This window comes from Homarus americanus, unplaced genomic scaffold (genome assembly GCF_018991925.1).
Source record: "Homarus americanus isolate GMGI-L3 unplaced genomic scaffold, GMGI_Hamer_2.0 scaffold45698, whole genome shotgun sequence".
In the NCBI taxonomy this organism is placed as follows: domain Eukaryota; kingdom Metazoa; phylum Arthropoda; class Malacostraca; order Decapoda; family Nephropidae; genus Homarus; species Homarus americanus.
Window position 1 is genome coordinate 2,153,160 of NW_024735554.1, and position 22,747 is coordinate 2,175,906.

Genomic DNA, 22,747 nt, shown 5'->3' on the forward strand with positions numbered 1-22,747 from the left:
CCAGTTTATATAGAGATGCAGTTTATATAAAGATGCCGTTTATATAGAGATGCCAGTTTATATAGAGATGCCAGTTTATATAGAGATGCCAGTTTATATAGAGATGCAGTTTATATAGAGATGCCAGTTTATATGAGATGCCAGTTTATAGGATGTCAGTTTATATAGAGATGCTTCTCTACTTCTACCACAATGACAACTTGGTGAAGATGTTTATTGATACGGACATGAGAGGTACTGGTATATGAGGGGTGTTGGAGGGAGGGTGTTGGAGGAGGGTGTTGGAGGAGGGGGTGTTGGAGGTAGGGTGTTGGAGTGTTGGAGGGGGTGTTGGAGGAGGTGTTGGAGGGAGGGTGTTAGAGGGAGGGGTTGGAGGAGGGTGTTGGAGGGGGTGTTGGAGGTGTTGGAGGTGTTGGAGGAGGGTGTTGGAGGAGAGGTGTTGGAGGAGGGTGTTGGAGGTGTTGGAGGAGGTGTTGGAGGTGTTGGAGGGAGGGTGTGGGGAGGTGTTGGAGAGAGGGTGTTGGAGGGAGGGTGTTGGAGGGAGGGGTGTTGGAGGGAGGGTGTTGGAGGTAGGGGTGATGGAGGGAGGGTGTTGGAGGAGGGGTGTTGGAGGAGGGTGTTGGAGGAGGGTGTTGGAGGTGTTGGAGGTGTTAGAGGTGTTGGAGGGTATTGGAGGAGGGGTGTTGGAGGGAGGGTGTTGGAGGAGGGTGTTGGAGGTAGGGTGTTGGAGGGTGTTGGAGGAGAATGTTGGAGGAGGTGTTGGAGGAGGGTGTTGGAGGGGTGTTAGAGGAGTGAGAAGTGTTAGAGGAGGAGGTGTTGGAGGAGGTGTTGGAGGGAGGGTGTTGGAGGGAGGGGTGTTGGAGGGAGGGGTGTTGGGGGAGGGGTGTTGGAGGTAGGGGTGTTGGAGGTAGGGGTGTTGGAGGGGTGTTGGAGGGAGGGTGTTGGAGGGTGTTAGAGGAGGTGTTGGGAGGTGTTGGAGGTGTTGGAGGTAGGGGGTGATGGAGGGTGATGGGAGGAGGGTGTTGGAGGGAGGGGGTGGAGGATGTTAGAGGGAGGATGATACACTCCTGTAACACCTGGGAGGCACGTCGGAGGCACTGAGGCTGGGATAGCGATGCCTCCTGAGGTCTGTGATGTGTTGTTGTTGTTGTTGTTGTTGTTTGTTGCTGCTGCTGCTGCTTTTGTTGTTGTTGTTGTTGTTGCGATAAATCAGCTGTTGTTGTTGCTGATGCTGGAGATTATGCTGTTGTTGTTGTTGCTGTTGTTGTATTTGATGTTGATGTTGTTGTTGTTGTTGTTGTTGTGTTGCAGTTGGTGATGGTGGTGTAGTCGAGATGCAGCAACGTCCCTGTCTCTGGCCTCCTGTTGCTGCTGCTGTTGGCGCATCAGCTGTTGTTTGAGCTGTGTCCGGGAGGTGGTAGGCAGCACCTTCACGTTCGATGGAGGACTGTTGGACAAAAGAGACACCTGTTAGACCTCTGTTACACCTGTTGCACTCTGTTACACCTGTTAGCCCTCTGTTACACCTGTTAGACATTTGTACACCTGTTGGACCTCTGTTACACCTAGTTGACCTCTGTTACACCTGTTAGACCGCTGTTACACCTGTTAGATCTCTTGTTACACCTGATAGACATTTGTTACACCTGTTACACCTGTCCTATTACTGTACCTTATCAACATATCATCACTAATTAGGTAACTAACTAGTATGCATGTCCTAATACACTGCTGGGACAGTGTTATACATGTCCCAAAAACAGTAAAGACACATTGTCAGCGTGTCGCTGAGTCGAGTCGGGGCGTGGTCGGGTCGTGGTCGGGTCGTGGTCGGGCCGGGTCGTGTGGTCAGGTCGGTCGTGGTCGTGTCGTGGTCAGGTCGTGGTCAGGTCGTGGTCAGGTCGTGTGGTCGGTCATGGCGGTCGGGTCGTGGTCAGGTCGTGTGGTCGAGGTCGTGTGGTCGGCCGTGGTCGGACGTGTGGTCGTGTCGATGGTCAGGTCGTGGTCGGGCCGTGGTCGGGTCGGTCAGGTCGTGGTCAGGTCGTGTGGTCAGGTCGTGGTCGGGTCGTGGTGCGTGGTCGTGTCGTGGTCGGGCCGTGGTCGGGTCGTGGTCGGGTCGTGGTCGGGTCGTTGTGGTCGGGTCGTGTCCATCATAACATTATTGCTGGATGGCGTGGTAACACAGCCATCACCGACCTACATACAGCAGAACCCAAAACATGCCCAGCAGACCTAACATGCCCAGCAGATCAACTTTCCCAGCAGACCCAAAACATGCCCAGCAGACCTAACATGCCCAGCAGATCCAACTTTCCCAGCAGACCCAAAACATGCCCAGCAGACCTAACATGCCCAGCAGATCCAACTTTCCCAGCAGACCCAAAACATGCCCAGCAGACCTAACATGCGCAGATCCACTAGCAGACAAAACACGAGAAGACCAAACATGCCAGCAGACCTAACATGCCCAGCAGATCCAACTTTCCCAGCAGACCCAAAACATGCCCAGCAGACCCAACATGCCCAGCAGATCCAACTTTCCCAGCAGACCCAAACATGCCCAACTGACCCAAAACATGCCCAGCAGGACCTAACATGCTCAGCAGATCCAAACATGCCCAGGAGACTCAACCCAGCGTGCCCAGCAGACACTCCATCAGGCAAGACACAAAGACAAATATATAATAATAATAATAATAATAATAATAATAATAATAATAATCAATAATAATAATAATAATAATAATAATAATAATAATAATAATAATAATAATACCAATAATAATAATAATAATACCAATAATAATAATAATAATAATAATAATAATAATAATAATAATAATAATAATAACAATAATAATAATAATAATACCAATAATAATAATAATAATAATAATAATAATAATAATAATAATACCAATAATAATAATAATAATAATAATAATAATAATAATAATAATAATAATAATAATAATAATAATAATAAATAATAATAATAATAATAATAATATTTATACAATGTAGAAGAAATACTTAAATGACCCACTAATTAATGACCGTGTACTTGTAGGTACCTGTACTTGTTATACCTGTACCTTCACCTGTACCTGCGACTGTATATACGTATCCTTGTTCCTGTATGTTCTTACCAAGTAGATATACCTGTACCCTTAGCTGTACTTGTACCTGTATATGTATCCGTACCTATACCCTTACTGTACTAACATCTGTACCGTGTTTGTACTTGTAATTTTACCTGTACTGCTGATTCTAAATTACTACAGTATATTGAAACCATAAACGCAATGTTTATATCTGACCACAACCCAAAGCTTACTCAGCCACACACACACACACACACACACACATACACACACGTAGGGGGGGGGGGGGGGGGGGGGGGGGGGGGGGGGGGGGGGGGGGGAGAGAGAGAGTCAAAATGGCCAGCAAGTCAAGTCGCTCACTGTACCCATAACCAAATTATCCTTAATATAATCAACAACCACCACCAGCATACTCCGGTGGTAGAGAGTAAGAGAGGGGGAGGGAGGAGGAAGGGGTAAGGAGGGAGGGAGGAAGGGCGGATGGCACCTGAATCCCAATTAATTGGTCTCAGGAGCACATTACCTTGTCCTCGTGTAAGCTTAGCAATAACGTGTACATCTTATTCAATAACTGGTAACTCGTGAAGGGACTGTACCTAAGCTATATGACGAGCCCCTGTAAACGCACAGTGAAGGGAGTGATCACTAGGCTATATGACGAGCCCTGTAAACGCATTAGTGAAGGGGACTGTACCTAGGCTATATAACGAGCCCCTAAACGCACTAGTGAAGGACTGTACCTAGGCTATATAACGACTAAACGCATTAGTGAAGGACTGTACCTAGGCTATATGACGACTAAACGCACTAGTGAAGGACTGTACCTAGGCTATATAACGAGTCCGTAAACGCATTAGTGAAGGACTGTACCTGGGCTATATAACGACTAAAACGCACTAGTGAAGGGACTGTACCTACTAAGGCTAACGAGCCCCAAACGCATTAGTGAAGGACTGTACCTAGGCTATAACGAGCCCTGTAAACGCACTAAAGAAGGACTGTACCAGGCTATATAACGACTAAACGCATTAGTGAAGGGGACTGTTCCTAGGCTAGATAACGCCCCTGTAAACGCACTAGTGAAGGGGACTGTACCTAGGGCTATATAACGAGCCCCTGTAGGCACTAGTGACTGTACCTAGGCTATATAACAAGCCCCTGTAAACGCACTAGTGAAGGACTGTACCTAGGCTATATAACGAGCCCCTGTAAACGCACTAGTGAAGGAACTGTACCTAGGCTATATAACGAGCCCCTGTAAACGCACTAGTGAAGGGGACTGTACCTAGGCTATATAACGAGCCCCTGTAAACGCACTAGTGAAGGGGACTGTACTAGGCTATATAACAAGCCCTGTAAACGCACTTAGTGAAGGGACTGTACCTAGGCTATATGACGAGCCCCTGTAAACGCACTAGTGAAGGACTGTACCTAGGCTATATAACGAGCCCCTGTAAACGCACTAGTGAAGGGGACTGTACCTAGGCTATATGAGCAGGCCTGTAAATGCACTAGTGAAGGGACTGTACCTAGGCTATATGACGAGCCCTGTAAACGCACTAGTGAAGGGACTGTACCTGGGCTATATAACGAGCTCCTGTAAACGCACTAGTAGAGGACTGTACCTAGGCTATATGAGAGCCCTGTAAACGTACTAGTGAGGGGACTGTACTAGGCTATATGACGAACCCTGTAAACGCACTAGTGAAGGGGACTGTACCTAGGCTATATGACGAGCCCCTGTAAACGCACTAGTGAAGGGGACTGTACCTAGGCTATATAACAGGCCCTGTAAACGCACTAGTGAAGGGAACTGTACCTTCCGGTACGCAAGACCAAGGGCTCATCAAGATAGTCCACTTTCTCTTATTTCACCCCTCTCCTCCTCACCTTCCCTACACAGTCCTACTACCTCTCCTCCTCTCCCTCCTCACCCTTCCCCTACACAGTCCTACTACCTTCCCTCCTTTCTCATCATGTCCATCTCCTTCCCCTCCTCCTCACCCCACCTCCCTTTCCTCTTATTTTCTCCTTCCTCCCTTCTCCTCCCTACCAGCACATGTAAAGACAGAGAGAGAAGAGAGAGAGAGAGAGAGAGACACACACAAGTTGAACGCCGGAATTCTCTGAGAAATAAACAGCCAAGGCTCATAACCCTCCTTCCCCTCCCTCCTCCTTCTCCCCCCACCCCTTCCGTCCGTATCCCTCACCCTCACCCCTTTACCTCTCCCCTCTCCTCGACTACTGAGAGCAACACTTGACGTCACAAGAGTGTAAATATTTTGGCGGTAACAAAGCTTTGAATACCGCGGCAGTGAGAAGACCTGACCTTAGTTTAAGTCTATTGCTGGCTGTGTTTATCTTGTGTTGTGGTGGTGAGGTGGTGGTTGAGTAGTGGTGGTGGTTGTTGTTGAGGTAGTGGTGGTGGTTGCTGTATGATGGTTGACGTGGTTGTTGTTGTTGTGGATGTTGTGGTTGTTGTTGTGCTTAAATGATCTTGATTTGTCATTATCATCATCATTATTATTATTGTTATTATTGTTTTATTATTATTAACACCATTATTATCATTATTATTGTCACAAGTTGGTCAGTATACAGCAGTTCAGTCACCTTGCTCAACCTTTACAAAACCCGTCCTTAGGCACGCCGGGCACTGATTGGCTCTCGACCAACATACCGACAGGGAATACATCTACCATTGTGTTCTAAACCTAACCTAACAAAACCTAACCTACCACTAGAGCACTGTTATATCTCTACTGAATGTGTCAATGTCTGTTGCTATTCACCTTTATATCTATGTGTTTTACAGGTAATAGCATTGTGTACAGTCCTCACCGATTACGGGTATACCTTTATTGAATGTTTATAGATTAAATAATTATTAAATACAAACTATACAAATATATTAACATAGAATGATAAAAGCCCATTTTAATTATAATCACAAAAATGTTAATATGTTGACGTTAATGGGGTACTGTGTTATCTGGGTATACCATTATTGGCTCTCAGTAAGATAAAACATTCGCATTTAATTACCTCATTAAAACGACCATGCTAACCTAACCTAACCTAACAACCTAACCTAACCCAACTCATGCTAACGTAATTGCGCGTAACTAACCTAACCCAACCCCATGCTAACGTAATTGCGCGTAACCTAACCTAACCAAACCACTCTTAACCTAACCTAACCAGATAGCGTTCAGGTGTTTAAATTAATCCCAGGTGAAATAAGCCGCTGGAGTGAGTAATAGTCAAGAAAAAAAAAGATCATTATATTTCACACACAATTAAACAAGAACTAAATAACAGTTGCCAAGAACAAACACATTTACAGCTGGGTGACTAAGGAACGAATCAGGACGCTTATCTAGTTAATAATTAATTCTCAGGTTGTAATTTGTAGATATTTAACTTCAGAGAAATAATTATCGTAGATCACCTGAACATTAGTCACCCATAACTTATTTTACCTGATGATTAAACACCTGACCTGACTCTAACCTAACCTAATCTGACCTAACCTAATTCCGATTTACCTAATTCCACCTTCATAACTTATTTTACCTGATAATTAAACACCTTATATACCTGGGAGGGTTAGGTTAGGTTAGTATAAGGGTGTTAATTATCAAGGAAATACGATGGGTTAGGTTAGGTTACTATAAGGGTGTTCAATTATCAAGGAAATAAGATGGGGTCGTCAGGTCAGGTTAGGTTACTATAAGGGTGTTTAATTATCATGAAATACGATGTTAGGTAGGTTACTATAAGGGTGTTCAATTATCAAGTGAAATAAGATGGCAGGTCAGGTCAGGTCAGGTTAGGTTAGGTTACTATAAGTGTGTTTAATTATCATGAAATACGATGGGGTTAGGTTAGGTTACTAGGGTGTTTAATTATCGTGAAATAAGATGGGGTCAGGTCAGGTCAGGTCAGGTTACTATAAGGGTGTTCAATTATCAAGTGAAATAAGATGGGGTCAGGTCTGGTCAGGTCAGGTTACTATAAGGGTGTTTAATTATCAAGTAACATAAGCGGGCGTTCCTTCAGGAGACCAGCTCTGAGCATCAGTACCCCGGCAGCTCCCAACCTTCAGTATCCTGCAGGTGAAAATTTCTCTGTTGTCACCTTCAGTTCTGCACCAAAACTGACCATAAACAACGCCAACATGAGCCATCACTAGCGCCAACACGAGCCATCACTTAACGCCAACCCACTTCACAATGACACTCTTTACGGACACTATATCAAACGACCTCTCGCCAGCCTTCTGCGGTACGAGGAGGATCACGTGTTTGTCATTATAATCACCAACATAAATATACAACTCGTTTAATAACTTGACGACAATGATGAAGGCTGGTGTGTGTGTGTGTGTGTGTGTGTGTGTGTGTGTGTGTGTGTGTGTGTGTGTGTGTGTGTGTGTGTGTGTGTGTGTGTGTGTGTGTGTGTGTGTGTGTGTGTGTGTGTGTGTGTGTGTGAGGTGTGTGTGTGTGTGTGTGAGGGTGTTAGGGGGTTCACAGTGTGGGAAATACACTAATACTTACGCCAGGGAGGCAGACCCAGTACCTTGCCCCTGTGACCCGCCCTCCGCCATCTTCCCAAGGGCAGTCACCTCGATCTTGACCTGAGGTGGGCGTGACCGGGTCGTCCGAGGAACGGCGTGAGGCGGGTGTGGAGGGGCGCGAGACCCCGGGGGCGGCGGTGTTGGCTGCAGTGGGGAAGTGTGGGTGAGGTGTGAGGGAGGTGAGTGGTGAGGTGTAGGGTGAGAGGTAAGTCTCACACCCCAGGCTCATAGGCTCGTGGTCACCCCAGCACGAGCCTCCCACGACTCACACCCTCGCTCAAACGACCCTGGCCACTCTGCTCGTGTGACCCGCCAGGCTGTGATGCTGCTGCTGGTGCTGTTGCTGCTGCTGCTGCTGCTGCTGCTGTTGCTGTTGTTGTTGTTGTTGTTGTTGTTGTTGTTGTTGTTGTTGTTGGCTGCTGCTGCTGCTGGTGATGCTGCTGCTGCAAGTGATGCTGCTGTTGTTGTTGCTGATTTGCTGTTGCTGGATTTGTTGCTGTTGATGCTGCTGCTGCATCTGTAGCTGTTGTTGTTGGTTGTTGTTGTTGTAGCTGTTGTTGCTGCTGCAGTTGCTGCTGATGATGCATCTCTGGGGTGGTGTTGAGGTGGGGCTGTGGACTGTGGTGCTGTAGTACATGCTGCTGCTGCTGCTGCTCTGCCTGATGCTGCTGCAGGTGCTGCGGTTGGTGCTGTGTGTGTTGGTGCTGTGTGTTGCTTTGTGGTTGGTGTAGGGGTTGTGTGTGTCGGGGTGTTGGTGGGTGTTGTGGGTGGTGGTATGGGGGCTGGGTGGGGAGGAGGGCGGCTTCCCACTCATCGTCTCCATACGTGAGATAATCCTCGAACTCGTCCAGCTGGCGGCGTGGTGGTCGAGGTGGTGGCGGGTGGCATGAGGGCCCTCACTGTGCGCCCGTCATGGCCACCCCTGCTCCACCTGGGGAATGCGTGGGCGTCGCAGGACCAGGAGCGGGGCGGGCGGGGCCCAAGGGTGCCTCAGGACGGGCACCGTTGGAAAGCGTGGGAGGTCAGGGTCAATCACAGCCTCTAACTGACCAAACAACTGGGGTGGCACTGTGCCGGACCTACAGGGCGAACCACTCGTGGGCACTCCATCACAGCTCCTCCACCCTCCACCTCCACCACCCTCCACCCACCATCTCTACTTCTTATTATCTCTGCACTTCCTTCACTGCCTCTTCCCCATCACTGTGGGTTCACTGCACCACTGTTCTCTCTCCACCACTACACTGTTCTACCCCCACACACTACAACGACCACAAGTGACTCTACAACCCCACCCACCACGACGGCCAAGGAACACGACGCACACCGCACACAGGCACGGCAGGTAACGCTGCAACACTGACGCCCAGGGTGCCAGGGACACACTAGCAGCGGTGATGACCTTGAGGGTTTGGCACCGGCGCCACCATCCTGGCACTACACCCTGGCACCCCACCCTACGCCCGGGCACAACCCCCCCAACCTGCTGGGGGAAGAGAAGGCACTCTATACAGGTTGGCAGCACCTCCCCACACACACACCTCAGGCTGGCACCCCCACTGCATCCGTGCCAAAGGTACCTTAACCATAGCGTCATAGCCCTGGTACCGACACACACACACACACACAACACACAAGCGCAGACACTGCAACAGGTGAGTCACTGTCTTAGTGTCTTAGGTGCTATGATGACGCACCTTACGGACCTCACGTTAATCAACACAGGTGAGATAGATAATTAGCCTCTGGCTAAGTGGGACTGATAGATAAATATGCATCCACCCTGCCTATATACACACACAAAATACACACACAAATCAGCTGACATTTTTAGAAAGTCTTCGAGGTAGTAGATAATGACGAAAATTACGATGTTATTTACTTAGACTTCAGCAAAGCATTTGACAGAGTACCGCATCAGAGGCTTCTGAGAAAAATTAAGGCTCATGGTATCGAGGGAAAGTTTAAATTGATAAAATCATGGCTCACCAATAGAACGCAGAGGGTCAGCGTAGATGGTTAAATCGAGGGGCCGTGTAACCAGTGGGGTTCCCCAGGGTCAGTACTAGGCCCACTCTTGTTCATAATCTACATAAACGATCTAGATACTGGGACCAGCAGTGACATAAGCAAGTTTGCGGATGACACCAAAATAGGGCGGCAGATTAACTCACGGCAGGATGCAAATGCATTACAGGAGGATCTAAATAAACTGCAGGGGTGGTCTGAAAAATGACAAATGAAATTCAACACCAACAAGTGCAGCGAACTTAATATTGGAAGAACAAATACTTATAATGTATACAGCCTAACAACATCAACCTAGAGAAGTCAACTTGAGAAAGAGACCTAGGGTACTTAGAAGCCCGGACCTACGGCCTAGAAACAAAGGTTAATGTTCGAAATAAGCAAACAGAGTATTGGGTTTTATATCTAGAAGTGTAAGTAATAAGAGTGCAGAGGTCTTATTGCAACTATATTCTTGCGCTAGTCAGGCCGCACCTCGATTATGCGGTTCAGTTCTGGTGCCCTATTATAGAATGGATATCAATTCACTAGAGTCGGTGCAGGAAGAATGACGAAATGATTCTGGGACTTAGAAACCTTCCATATCAGGATAGGTTAAAGAAACTAAACTTGCATTCCCAGAAAGACGAAGAGTGCAGGGAGATATGATAGAAGTATTTAAGGTGAAAGGAATCAATAAAGGATAGATAACTTATAATATCCGAGCAGGATAGGACTCGAGCAACGGATTTAAGTTGGATAAGTATAGGTTTAGGAGGGAGATAGGAAGGAACTGGTTCACAAATAGGTGGTGGACGAGTGGAACAAGCTTAGCAACTTTGGTAAGTGTTGGAACGCTGGAAAGTTTCAAAAGGAGGCTGGATAGATTCATGGATGATAGAGTGGTAGTAACTTGACAGGAGCTGCCATGCACAGGCCACCGGCCTATTGCAGACTTTATGTTCTTATGTTATGTTCTTATGACACATTTATGCATACATGTACGTACATATAAACACATGTATAAAACATATACCGGTATACATAAATACATCCATACATAAATTCTCTCTCTCTCTCTCTCTCTCTCTCTCTTTCCTTACTTCACTACCTGTTATCATTTCTTTTAACCTCCCTCCTCTCCTTCCGTCTCTTATTCTCTCTACTTTCCTCCTCCACCCCCATTCTCTCACTTTCCTCCCCCATTCTCTCACTTTTCCTCCCTCCCTCCCCAGTCTCTCTCCTCCCCACCCCCATTCTCTCACCTTGTCTCCCCATTCTCTCCTTTCCTCCCCATTCTCTCACCTTGTCTCCTCCCTCCCATTAAACATTCCTTCTAGTAAAAAAGCCAGACCAATATAGCCAACAGTGTATGGTGTGCACTCCTCACACTGGTCATGGTGGTGATGGTGATGGTGATGGTGGTGATGGGGGGGTAGTTGTGTCGATCGATGGTGATTAGAGATGGTTGGTGGTTGATGATAATGATGATTTGTGGTGACGTTGATGCTGGTGGTGTGTGGTAGTAATAGTATGTAGTGATGATGGTGATGAATGGTGGTTGGTGATGTGTGGTGATGGATGGTGTGGTGTTAATGGTGATAGTGGTTGGTGATATACATTATACTGTATATGAAGTAAAATACAGAGTCTACCGTCGTTATCCCCAAGCTGCCGCCAGTGCGCTGCCAACTCCACCATATTTGTGGTTCACTCTTACACACACACACACGCGCGCGCAAACAATAAATAAGTAAACTCATATAACTTTTAGCCGCATATATCTAAGATTAACTAATAATAATAATAATGAAGAAGAAGAAGAATGATAATGATTAATAATAATAATAATAATAATAATAATAATTAACGCAATACTCTTGGCACAACAGATCGCCACTACAGGCACAAGACAAAGTTCGCCAGGCGCAGTAACCACAGTAACAGTTGTTGTACTTGCATTACGTACTCCAAATCTATACCTGTAGTGATGCACCTTTAATTAATATTGCTCAGGTGGACTTCGGTGGAACGAACCCATCAATCACTGTCACCCCACACACACAGACATTCTCTCTCTCTCTCTCTCTCCCAGGGTGGCGGCGGAGGTCAAAGTGTTCTCTAAGGCATCAGCGTGACACAAACAGATGCAGACTGACAAAGACAGAATCAGACATAGGGGCCACTCCTTCACCTCGGCCGCCACACACACACACACCTGCAGCCCCCACCACCTCCGCAGTCCGCCACTACAACAAAATTCAAGCAGAGCCCGCACCGATAGATATAAGAACAGCACCATCCATCTATTGTTAAAATAATAAACAACTCTGATTTATGTACTGTACAGCCCTGTAAATGTATTCAACGCAAATTATATCATTATGTCTAAATCAAATGTAAGTCTGTATATTTTCAGCCACCGGCTGCAACTCTAATAATAAACCGTTTATTATTATTATTATTATTTTACACACACACACACACACACACACACACACACACACACACACCTACCTAGTGTCTGTGTTATGGTCTAACTCAGCCATCTTGTGTGTGTGTGTGTGTGTATGTGTTTCTGTATATTTGTGTTATTTATGTATGTATGTATATGTATGTAGTATAATACTATAATAATTGAGGTTTATTGAAAAAAGCTGCGCGGAAGGCTAATATACAGTTACGTGAATAATTTGGGTTCTCTTGATTTACAAATAATATACAAGTAATATAAGTGATACAAATATGAAATATAATAACTAGGTGGGGAGAAGGTCATACCAGTGATATTTCAACATAGTGACAGTGAGTGCAAGGTAAGATTTACTGGGAGTGAATACACTGGTTGATTACAAGTTGTTGATAATTTTTACAATGGTTGGGACTGAGCTGTTCTTATAGGGATCAGTACTTGTTCGTATGGGCTGTATACACGTCGCCTTTGCATCCCACTTTTTCTTTCAGTGTGTTGACCAGAGGCATGACCCTTCAGTGTGTTGACCAAGAACATGGCCCTTCAGTGTGTTGACCAGAGACATGACCTTCAGTGTGTTGACCAAGAGGCATGACCCTTCAGTGTGTTGACCAAGAGTGACCCTTCAGTGTGTTGACCAAGAGACGAGCCCTTCAGTGTGTTGACCAAGAGACATGACCTTTCAGTGTGTTGACCAGGCATGATCCTTCAGTGTGTTGACCAGGAGACATGACCTTTCAGTGTGTTGACCAGGAGACATGATCCTTCGTGTGTTGACCAGGAGACATGACCACATTAGATCACTACCACTAAACCCTTTAAAAGATTCTTAGCGACGACAAACACTTGGTGAGTCTTGTGTCGTGTCTGGTGAGTCTTGATGGTGAGTCTTGTGTCGTTTCTGGAGTCTTGTGGTGAGTCTCAAGCCTGATTGGTAACACTTTCACCATGGTTCACCAAACAGCTGACAGGGGGTTATAGTACACTGTTGCCTTCATGGTAACACTTTCATCACGGTTCTAAACCACTTCCACTTGTCACCATCTATATCACTTGTCACCATCTATATGTACAACAACACAACCTTCACCCTCTTTTACTTTTTCTTTTATCCTCTTCACCACTGATCGGCTCCTCTAGCCGCGGGCAATCGGTCACATCTCTGTCACGCACTGTTGGAAATACTGGGCATGTACCGCCTCCTGAATGTACCTGAACCCGCTCAGTGTTGGTCAAGTCTTGCCTTGAAAGAGCTCACACTCCACTGCCGTCACAACACACTCTGGTAGGTGTTCAGAGTTCTAACTCTCACTCCGAAAAGTTTGCCCTCACAGTTTTCTGGACTTGCGGCTTCTTCATTCTTGAGCTGTGACCCCTTGTGGGGCGAGCGTCCGCCAGCTCCAAGTAAGGACACTCCAACTGAGTGGTGCCCCTGAGATGCTTATACACCTCAACTAGGTCCCTTGCCCATCTGTGGTATAAGCTAGGCAAGTTTAGGCGCTCAATCTCGGTAGCTGTGAGGTGAAGGCAGGCACCAGTCTGGTGGCCCTACTTTGAACATTTTCAACCAACTGACAGTCCTAGCATATCTCGGGGACCAGATGGGTGACAGTACTCCAGATGGGGAAGCACTTCACTCCTGAAGATCGTTACGAGGACGGACCGTCTAAATATCTGAACGACCTTCTTATAAGACCCAATAATTTATTTGCCTGATTTACCTTCTTCTCGCAATGGCCGAGAACTTCAGCTCATTGTCAATATACACACCACAGGTCCTTCTCACACACAGTCTCAAATAGTGCAGCTTCTTCATCCCGTTGGGACATATGATACCTCCTTACCGTTGGTACGCCCCAGGTGCATCCTCACACTTCGTGACATTGAATTTCAGCAGCCATTTCTTCGACCATTCCTGGAGCCCACAGAGGTCCTTCTGCAGTTCTTCACAGTCCGCTTGGTTCTTAATTTCCCGAAGCCTTGGCGTCATCGGCAAACATTTGTATGGAGGAGTGTACAACGTCAGGCATGTCATTTATGAAACAAACAAACAACAGTAGGCCCAAAACACTGCCTTGTGGTACCCCACTTGTGACAGGTACAGATGACGATTCGTGCCATTAATCACCACACTGCTTGCGGTCGTGAAAGTCTTCTATCCATAGGACATTTCCCAATTCCGTACCCTTCCAGTTTGATTTTCAGCCTTTCGTGGGGTACACTGTCAGCCTTGGCAAAATCTAGGTAAATATTGTCGATATTACCACCCCGTTCAGGATAGGTCCAAATATCCATACCTTGAGCAATTGTGTGAGCAGGCGCCCGGCATAAATCGTGTTGGCAATCTTTTACAAGGTTGTTTCGTATTAGATGTTCCATGCAGCATCTCTGATAATACTCTCAAGTACTTTACATGGTGCCTGTTGTGGTTAATATAATTGTTTTATGACATATATCAGTTCATTAATATTTTACCTACCTCGCCCTCCAATTATACCTACCAGTAATCTACCAGACTTACCTTAACAGAGAATACAACCATCACCCCCACGTCCTATCGGTTGCATTAAAAAATCTGCAACCTAACCTAACCTAACCCTCCCCCTGTTTACGATCGTCACCACCCTAGCGTCATCGTCCTCGTCAGCATAGTGTTGTTCCTCTATGCTGTCTTAGTCGTCTTGGTTGTCCGGTTAATGTCCGCTTAATGTCCGGTTAATGTCCGTTATATTTGTGTACGGTTCACTCACTAGTCGTTAACAAGATAAGCGTTCGGTACTACGGGTCATAAAATACGTATTCACAATTAATCTTTACGGATGATAGTCACATTTACCTAAGTATCCTTAAAACAAAGAAAAACCATGCAATAGAAGAGGGGTAACTATAAAATCCGCAGGTCCTCACGACTATAACAAATTAAAACTAACCTAATTAATATCAAGTAAACTTGTCTAAAATTACAAGAAAATATATCTATAATTACTCTTGTAAATGAACACGAAGGTTTTAAATCATTATCAAGGTTAAGAAATATATAAAGTTGGCCAAGGTAAACGGTACATCGCCTCATGGTTCGCCAACTTGGTATAAAACACGGTATCTAAAATGGTTCGATCAGTAATGGTATAAAATTATTTACTAGTATTTAACCGAACCAAAGCATAACCTAACCAAATCTACCCAACTCTAACACCTCTTTGTTTAGTATCAGGGTGTTTAATTATCAGGTGAACTAAGCTGGGGTGCGAATTTACATGACATAAAAAAAATCACCATTAAACAGTATCTTGTGTTTTAAGTGGTGTAAGAGTCTTCATTTTGTCACTCTTGGTTCATGACGCGTAGCGAACCATGTGTTCGTGGCTCATCAATACATCCTGCACGTTGTTGTTGTTGTTTAATTCACTCCAACAATGCCTAAGTAACATTCATACGACTCCAAGATGACACTGACAATTTTAGAGAACAAACAAACAAACAAACAAACAGACAGACAGACAGACAGACAGACGAACAAGACAGACAGACAGACAGACAGACACATACAACATACATACACTTTTTTTGAGGGATTAGCCCCAGGTATCGGTCACTGACCCACATCGGGGCCTGGGGGCGAAAATGTAATAATAATAACACAGTAATTCCAGTAAATAAAATTTATATAATAAAAGTAAAATAAATAAAAATGATAACAATAATAATAATTTTTAATAATAATAATAAAGAAATACAAAACTAGGAAAAAAATTCAATTGTGATAAACTTTATATGTGTTGTGTTATCAGGTAAGAGAAACAATTGAGACCCTGTAATTGTGTGTAAATGAGGCAGAAAGTCAGATCATCAACCTGGGACTTGGTCATATGGCAGCAGGAGTCTACCATTAGACAACACATTATGCTTCCAATATCTTCCCAGGCAGTGAGTACCTCCTGTTTGATAGCTGCCTACTACTATCCACCCACCCACCCACACACACACACACCTACCAGCCCACCACCCACCCACCCACCCAACACACACACACACTCAAAACTAGTTAAATACCTTATCATTGTTGGTCTGTGCTCTCTCTTGGTCTGGTAACGTCAACAAGCCCACCATAGTGAATAATACAAATGACTTTCCCACACCCTGGTCAGTCACACACCTTAGACAGCGGAAGAAACTTGCTTCACTGTGCTAGCCGTGATACGAACTGAGTTTGCCATCCACCCAGCCAGCCAGCCATAGCCACAGTACCACGGTTTTTAATACTGAACGTTCACCAACTAACGGAAAAAAAATACGGGGATTTCACCAGAAGGTTAGATTAAGTTAGGGTGTCTAATCATCAGGTGAAATAAGCTGGGCTGTATAATCTTTAAATGATCCAATCAGTGTAACTCGTGGTATAAGTATAAATATAACACGGTGTTAAGCAACGAAGACCACCATTATAATCCACAGACTAAAATAACCATCCGGGCTCATGACGTTAAACCCTCTATCAGACGCACTAAGACGACACGTTGCGGTGATCCAATGCTTCCCTCACACAGTAAACAGAAACCGAGCTTCAGAATTTAGTATATTATCTACAATAACGTATATCTATAATACTTTCTCGGTAACACCATTTTATCTCTCTCTCTCTCTCTCTCTCTCTCTCTCTCTCTCTCTCTCTCTAGATATATTGTGATAAAACACCTTTACCATAACAATGCCCCAACAGTTACGTTTAGTGTTTTTTTTTAAGGTAATTTTGCTGTTACGGACGATAAAATATATAACAGAAAATAATTCTTCAATTTTGTGTTTAATAATAATAACAATAACAATAATAATAATAATAATAATAATAATAGTAATAATAATAATAATAATAATAATAATAATAATAATAATAATAATAGTAATAATAATAATAATAATAATAATAATAATAATAATAATAATAATAATAATAATATTATTATTATTATTATTATTAATAATAATAGTGTGTATAAAATCGCCATACAAATTTATAATCGGTTTAGCATCAATACAGTAAAAGCAGTTATACAGTTCGGTGTGTATAGACAACGCAACGGTGTATGCTGTATAATAATATAGACCGTGGTGGTATAGTTTCCAATGTACACCTTGATAGTGCAGGTATACAACAATGGTAAACAGTAGATCACAACTTATTATTTTAACTAATTATTTATGTATTTAGATTAATTCAAATGCTAATATGACCATTTAATAACACACACACACACCGGTTTAAATTTGTTCAGTATTGTATGAGTTATCGCTCCGTGAACACAGTTTTCCTATGATGTTACGTTGATTTCATCAAAAACTATCATTAATAGACAGGTCATAGAAGAAAAGAACACATCAATTTATTCATGTTGGATAATTCTGCCAGCTATGAATAACTCCTTCTGATGGCTCAGTAGTTAGTAAATAAGAATGTAAAATTGTAGTTTAGGTCATCCTGTATATAGATATCCCAACTAATGTAATGTAACCTACACCCAACCCAGGACAGCTTCACGCATTTTTCACCTACCTACGCCCACTTATCGGAACCTCGTTAATTCCGGAAACGAATGGGCGCAATCTCGGTAATTATAATTGCTGGTATACACCCAGTTAGGGAAATATAGAATTCCATTTTGCTTCTTCGACTTTTCACCATTAAAAAAATAACCTAACTAACCCTTTATAAATATCAAAGATGCGTAAATTGACATTTAAAACATACCCACACACAAACACCGATGTAAAAAAAAAATACCACACTAAATCTCAACACCTTGTCCAATACATCAAGTGTCTAGAACTCTGGCGTGACCACACCCACAGACTAACGTGGTTCACGCTAATACACTTATGTTATGGCATTGTGTGTTGGTCTGGCGCCGTAACTGGAGGAGGTTGTTGTTGTTGTTATTTGTTGTTGTTGTTGTTGTTGTTGTTGTTGCTGTTGTTGTTGTTATTATTATTAGTAGTTAGTAGTAGTAGTAGTAGTAGTAGTAGTAGTGTAGTAGTAGTGAGTAGTACCTGTAATATTGCTATTACAGTGCTATTATTTTCATTACTATTGCTATTTTATTATTATTAATCTATATATCTATCTATTTATCCGCCTGACTCACTCACCAGCTGATAATGTTTATTGAGATTGATTAACAGTTAGTTGAAGCAGTAGACATTATTTTTTGGTAATAAAATATCTTAAAATTACATAATTATTTTTCCCAGGAGAATACAGTTTAATCTGAAAAAAAATATGTAATGTTACACGAAAAAAGTGTCAGTATATTTGTGGATGCAGCGGCGTGACAAATAGTAACTGTTGCTAAGGTGAATCAATACGTTTGGCAGGAGAAGCTGTCTAGACGCGGGTTTGTGAGGCCTTGGGGGATATCATCATTACCACTTAATATTGACGGTGATTGGTTCTTATTTAACAAGGAATTATATAGCGTATGGTTGGATCATCTGAGAATTAACCCCACACAAAAGTTATTTTACTTGAAGATTAACCACCTAATATTAACCTAATCTAACCTAAGAGAATTCTACCTAACCTAACCAAATCTAACCAAACTCTACCCATGCCAACCTATTCTAACCCACCCACAGGTAAGGCTAAGGTGTTTAATTATCAGGTGAAATAAGCGGGGGACAAGCTTCAGGTGTTGTGGTGGTGGTGGTGGTGGTGTCACTCAAACCTGTTAATCTTTCAACCGTTAACGACTCAAGTGGTAGTGGTGATGATTGTAGTAGTAGTAGTAGTGATGATAATAGTAATGATAGTAGTGATGATGGTAGTTGTAGTGATGGTAGTAGTAGTGATGATGTAGGAGGCTTCTGGTCCCACAACACCACTGTCTTGCCTTTGATTATCTAGTTAAGATTATAAGGGCGTCACACGTCTTCCTCCCGGCCATAATCCACTAAGTCGTGAGCTGTGTGTGTGTGTGTGTGCGTGTGCGTGTGTGTGTGTGTGTGTGTGTGTGTGTGTGTGTGTGTGTGTGTGTGTAAAGGAAAGGTTCGCCAGAAAGGACATAAAATTACAATAATTACGCGCCAAATTAGGTTAAATCACACACACACACACACACCTCATCATGTAAGGTTCACTGACCAGCCGAGGAATGAGGGAGAAGATGGGGACCGGTGGTAGAAGCAATTCCGTTCTTGCTGGCAAGCGAGATGTCAGGATTCGAGTTCCGGGCCGAGGAAGAGGGGCGTAGATAATTGACATAGACGGTATGTATATAATAAGAAATACAAGAATAAATAAAAAACATTGATGAGAGAGGTGAAACACCACCAATACAAATCTCAGTTGAATCATTCCTGGGAGACTTATAGCTCCATCGCGGTCTTCAATACACTACCAATAGACTCTTTTCATCCAGCCTTTATCGTGGGACTATAAGGAAACTTATTATTGTACAGAACTAACACAGGGGAATGAGTTATTTATGTGGTTTACGTTTCAACTGATCATTATTATCAGCATCATTATTATCATTATTATTATCATCATTATCTTTATCACCATTATTATCTTTATCATTATTATCATCATCATCATTATCATCATCTTTATCATTATCTTTATCATCATTATCTTTATCATCATATTATCATCAATATCATCATTATCATCATTGTCATCATCATTATCATCATCATTATTATCGTCAATATTCATTATCTCATCATTATCATCATTATCATCATTACCATCATCATCATTATCATCATTATCATCATCATCATCATCACGGGATAAAATAATTATCACATGATTTAGGTCACTTGATTGGACACCCAGCTTATATCACCTGATGGTTAAGGTACTCTAACCTAACCAAACCCAACTCTAACCTAACCTAACCAAACCCAACTCTAACTAACTTAAAACAACTCTAACCTAACCTAACCAAACCCAACTCTAACCTAACCTAACAAACCCAACTCTAACCTAACCCTAACCTAACCTAACCAAACCTAACCAAACCAAACCTAACCTAACCAACTAACTTCAAACCTAACCAAGCCTAACCAACCAAACCTCACACAACCTAACGAAACCAAACTAACTAACCTAACCAAACCTAATCTAACCTAACCCAACCAAACCTAACCAAACTCTGCTTAACACAACCAAACCTAACCAAACTCTCTAACCTAACCTAGCAAACCTAACCAAACCTAACCAAACTCTAACCTAACCTAACCAAACCTAACCAAACCAAACCTAACCTAACAACCTAACCTAACCAAACTCTAACCTAACCCTAACAACCACTAATATCATACAGCATATTATATAAACACCATTTGGACTAGATACAGTACTTTAATTCACTTAAATTAATAATCTCGTTAAGTATCACCAGTCAGTTTTCTTATCCAGTCGTTTATCCTCTCACCAGTCACACCACACCACAGTCAGATCACCACAACACCTTAACTTATGCCACACTAAAACGCAAACGTATCCACCAAGAGATTGGTCTAATTTGGTCTGGGACGTCTCGTACTGTTTAAAAACTTACAAGAATATTTCTGTGTAGGTTCAACGATTCTAGCGCAGCTGCAACAACATCTGGGAGGGAGGAGGGAGGGGGTTGATGTCTGGTAACCTAATTGGGGGGGAGGGGGGGATGGAACTGCAAGTGCTTGGGTTCTTGGCGTGACCTTGAGAACATTTATTGCTGGCCATAAAGATGATCCTGACGATTAGAGCCCTTCAGCTTACTTCCCTGTTGATAAATTAAAAACACCTTAACGGTATCTAGGGGTGGATGGGTGGGTGTTAGGTTAGGGGTGGTGTCTTCAAGGTGATCCGAGCTATAGAAACAGTACAATTGTGAAGACTGAGTGACAGGTGGTCGCTATATGAGGTTAACAGAGCACACAGGTTGTCGCTATATAGAGGCTAACAGAGCAAACAGGTGGTCGCTATAGAGGTTAACAGAGCACACAGGTTGTCGCTATAGAGGTTAACAGAGCACACAGGTGGTCGCTATATACAGTAGAGGTTAACAGAGCACACAGGTGGTCGTACAGGTGTAATACATAAGTGTCGCCACAATGGTCTCCAGTTCCTCAACAAACAATAATAATAATAATAATAATAATAATAATAATAATAATAATAATAATAATAATAATAATAATAATAATAATAATGACAAGATGATGATGGCCTACCGCTTAGACACACACACACACACACACACACACACACACACACACACACACACACACACACACACCACCACCACCACCACCTAAAAAAAACCCACATTAAAACAATATTTAAATCAATAAAAACATAAACCAAACATCGAAACATCACCCAAACTACAACTTAGAAAATATAAAGAAAAAATCAAGTAAAACAAAATAATATATAAATTGGGTAAAAATTAACTAGTGGCAACTGTAAAATACCAGAGTGAAGTCAGTTTGGTTATACTTCATAATTTTTCTCATATTACACCAATTAACGTTAATAATACATATATAGCACCGTTAAATAAATAAAAACACATATTGTTATTTATGTATGAATGCGTATTTAAATGACACGATTGGTTATTGTTTAAGTAATGTTTTGAATGTTGTTGTCATGCAATATAGAGGAGTTTCGTCAGCCTGCCTCACCCACAAAGGGCTTCAGGGTTCTACTTTTCCTAGGATGAATCCTTCCCCACCAACCGACTTGATTTTTAACCCTAGGATGAACAAGGTCACACGTTACTGATCCTTACTGATCTATAATGGCAACAGTCTATTTTACTCTAGGATGAACAACCACACAATCACATAGGGCATATGCGTTCACATCGATTATTTTCCACAGGACAGTTAGGGTGTGTTTACATGATGAATGATTTGTGTGTACGTTTATCTTTGTCCTTGTGTATGTATACGTCCTTGTGTATGTGTACGTACTTGTGTATGTGTTTGTACTTGTGTGAATACATGTCCTGTCTATGTATGTATGTATGTATGTATAAAGAGAAACTATTACAATTAAATACTGACAACTGGAATATGATACTGTACCTACCACAACACCCCAGCCAGGTTTATATAAGGCTCTCTGTGTACAATAGCTATGAACCTATCGTAATGTACTATATTGTCACTTATACACTACCGCATGTTTACTTAGATACTACTACTACTACTACTTTTTTTTTAACGTGGCCTCAGCCTCCCCAATAGCCACCATTTTATTACCTTAATATTAAATTTCCTAATACATAAGTAGCTATCCTATCCGTGTTTAATTAGTTGAGCCGCAGATCTATGCAGCATTCAGTGACTGTAGCCTCATAGTCAATATCTGCAGCTGTTGTCGGGATGGGACAGAAGCTCTTTTTCCCTGAGGCAGAGCAAAGTCGACCGAAGGAGAGAGAAAGACAGTCGACATCTCATCCAGGCTGTAACGTAACTTCTGGGCTGCTGCTTTGTTCGGAGATCACCTCCGAGTCTGGCGTAGAAACATCTTGCACTTGGTCCCATCCACCAGAGGTTGTGAACACTAGAGGAGTGAAGCTGCCTTGA

The 22,747-nt window shown here is 43.1% G+C and overlaps 1 protein-coding gene across 1 annotated transcript in view; it reads right to left on the reverse strand.

The window, feature by feature from the left end:
* Window positions 1-1,209: 1,209 nt before the first annotated feature.
* The window catches only part of LOC121871307 (probable serine/threonine-protein kinase dyrk1), a 38,737-nt gene continuing 17,199 nt past the window's right edge, over window positions 1,210-22,747 (reverse strand). The window contains exon 2 of the mRNA XM_042373526.1: window positions 1,210-1,447. Within this exon, the coding sequence (XP_042229460.1) occupies window positions 1,210-1,447 (238 nt within the window). The remainder of the gene's footprint in view (window positions 1,448-22,747) is intronic.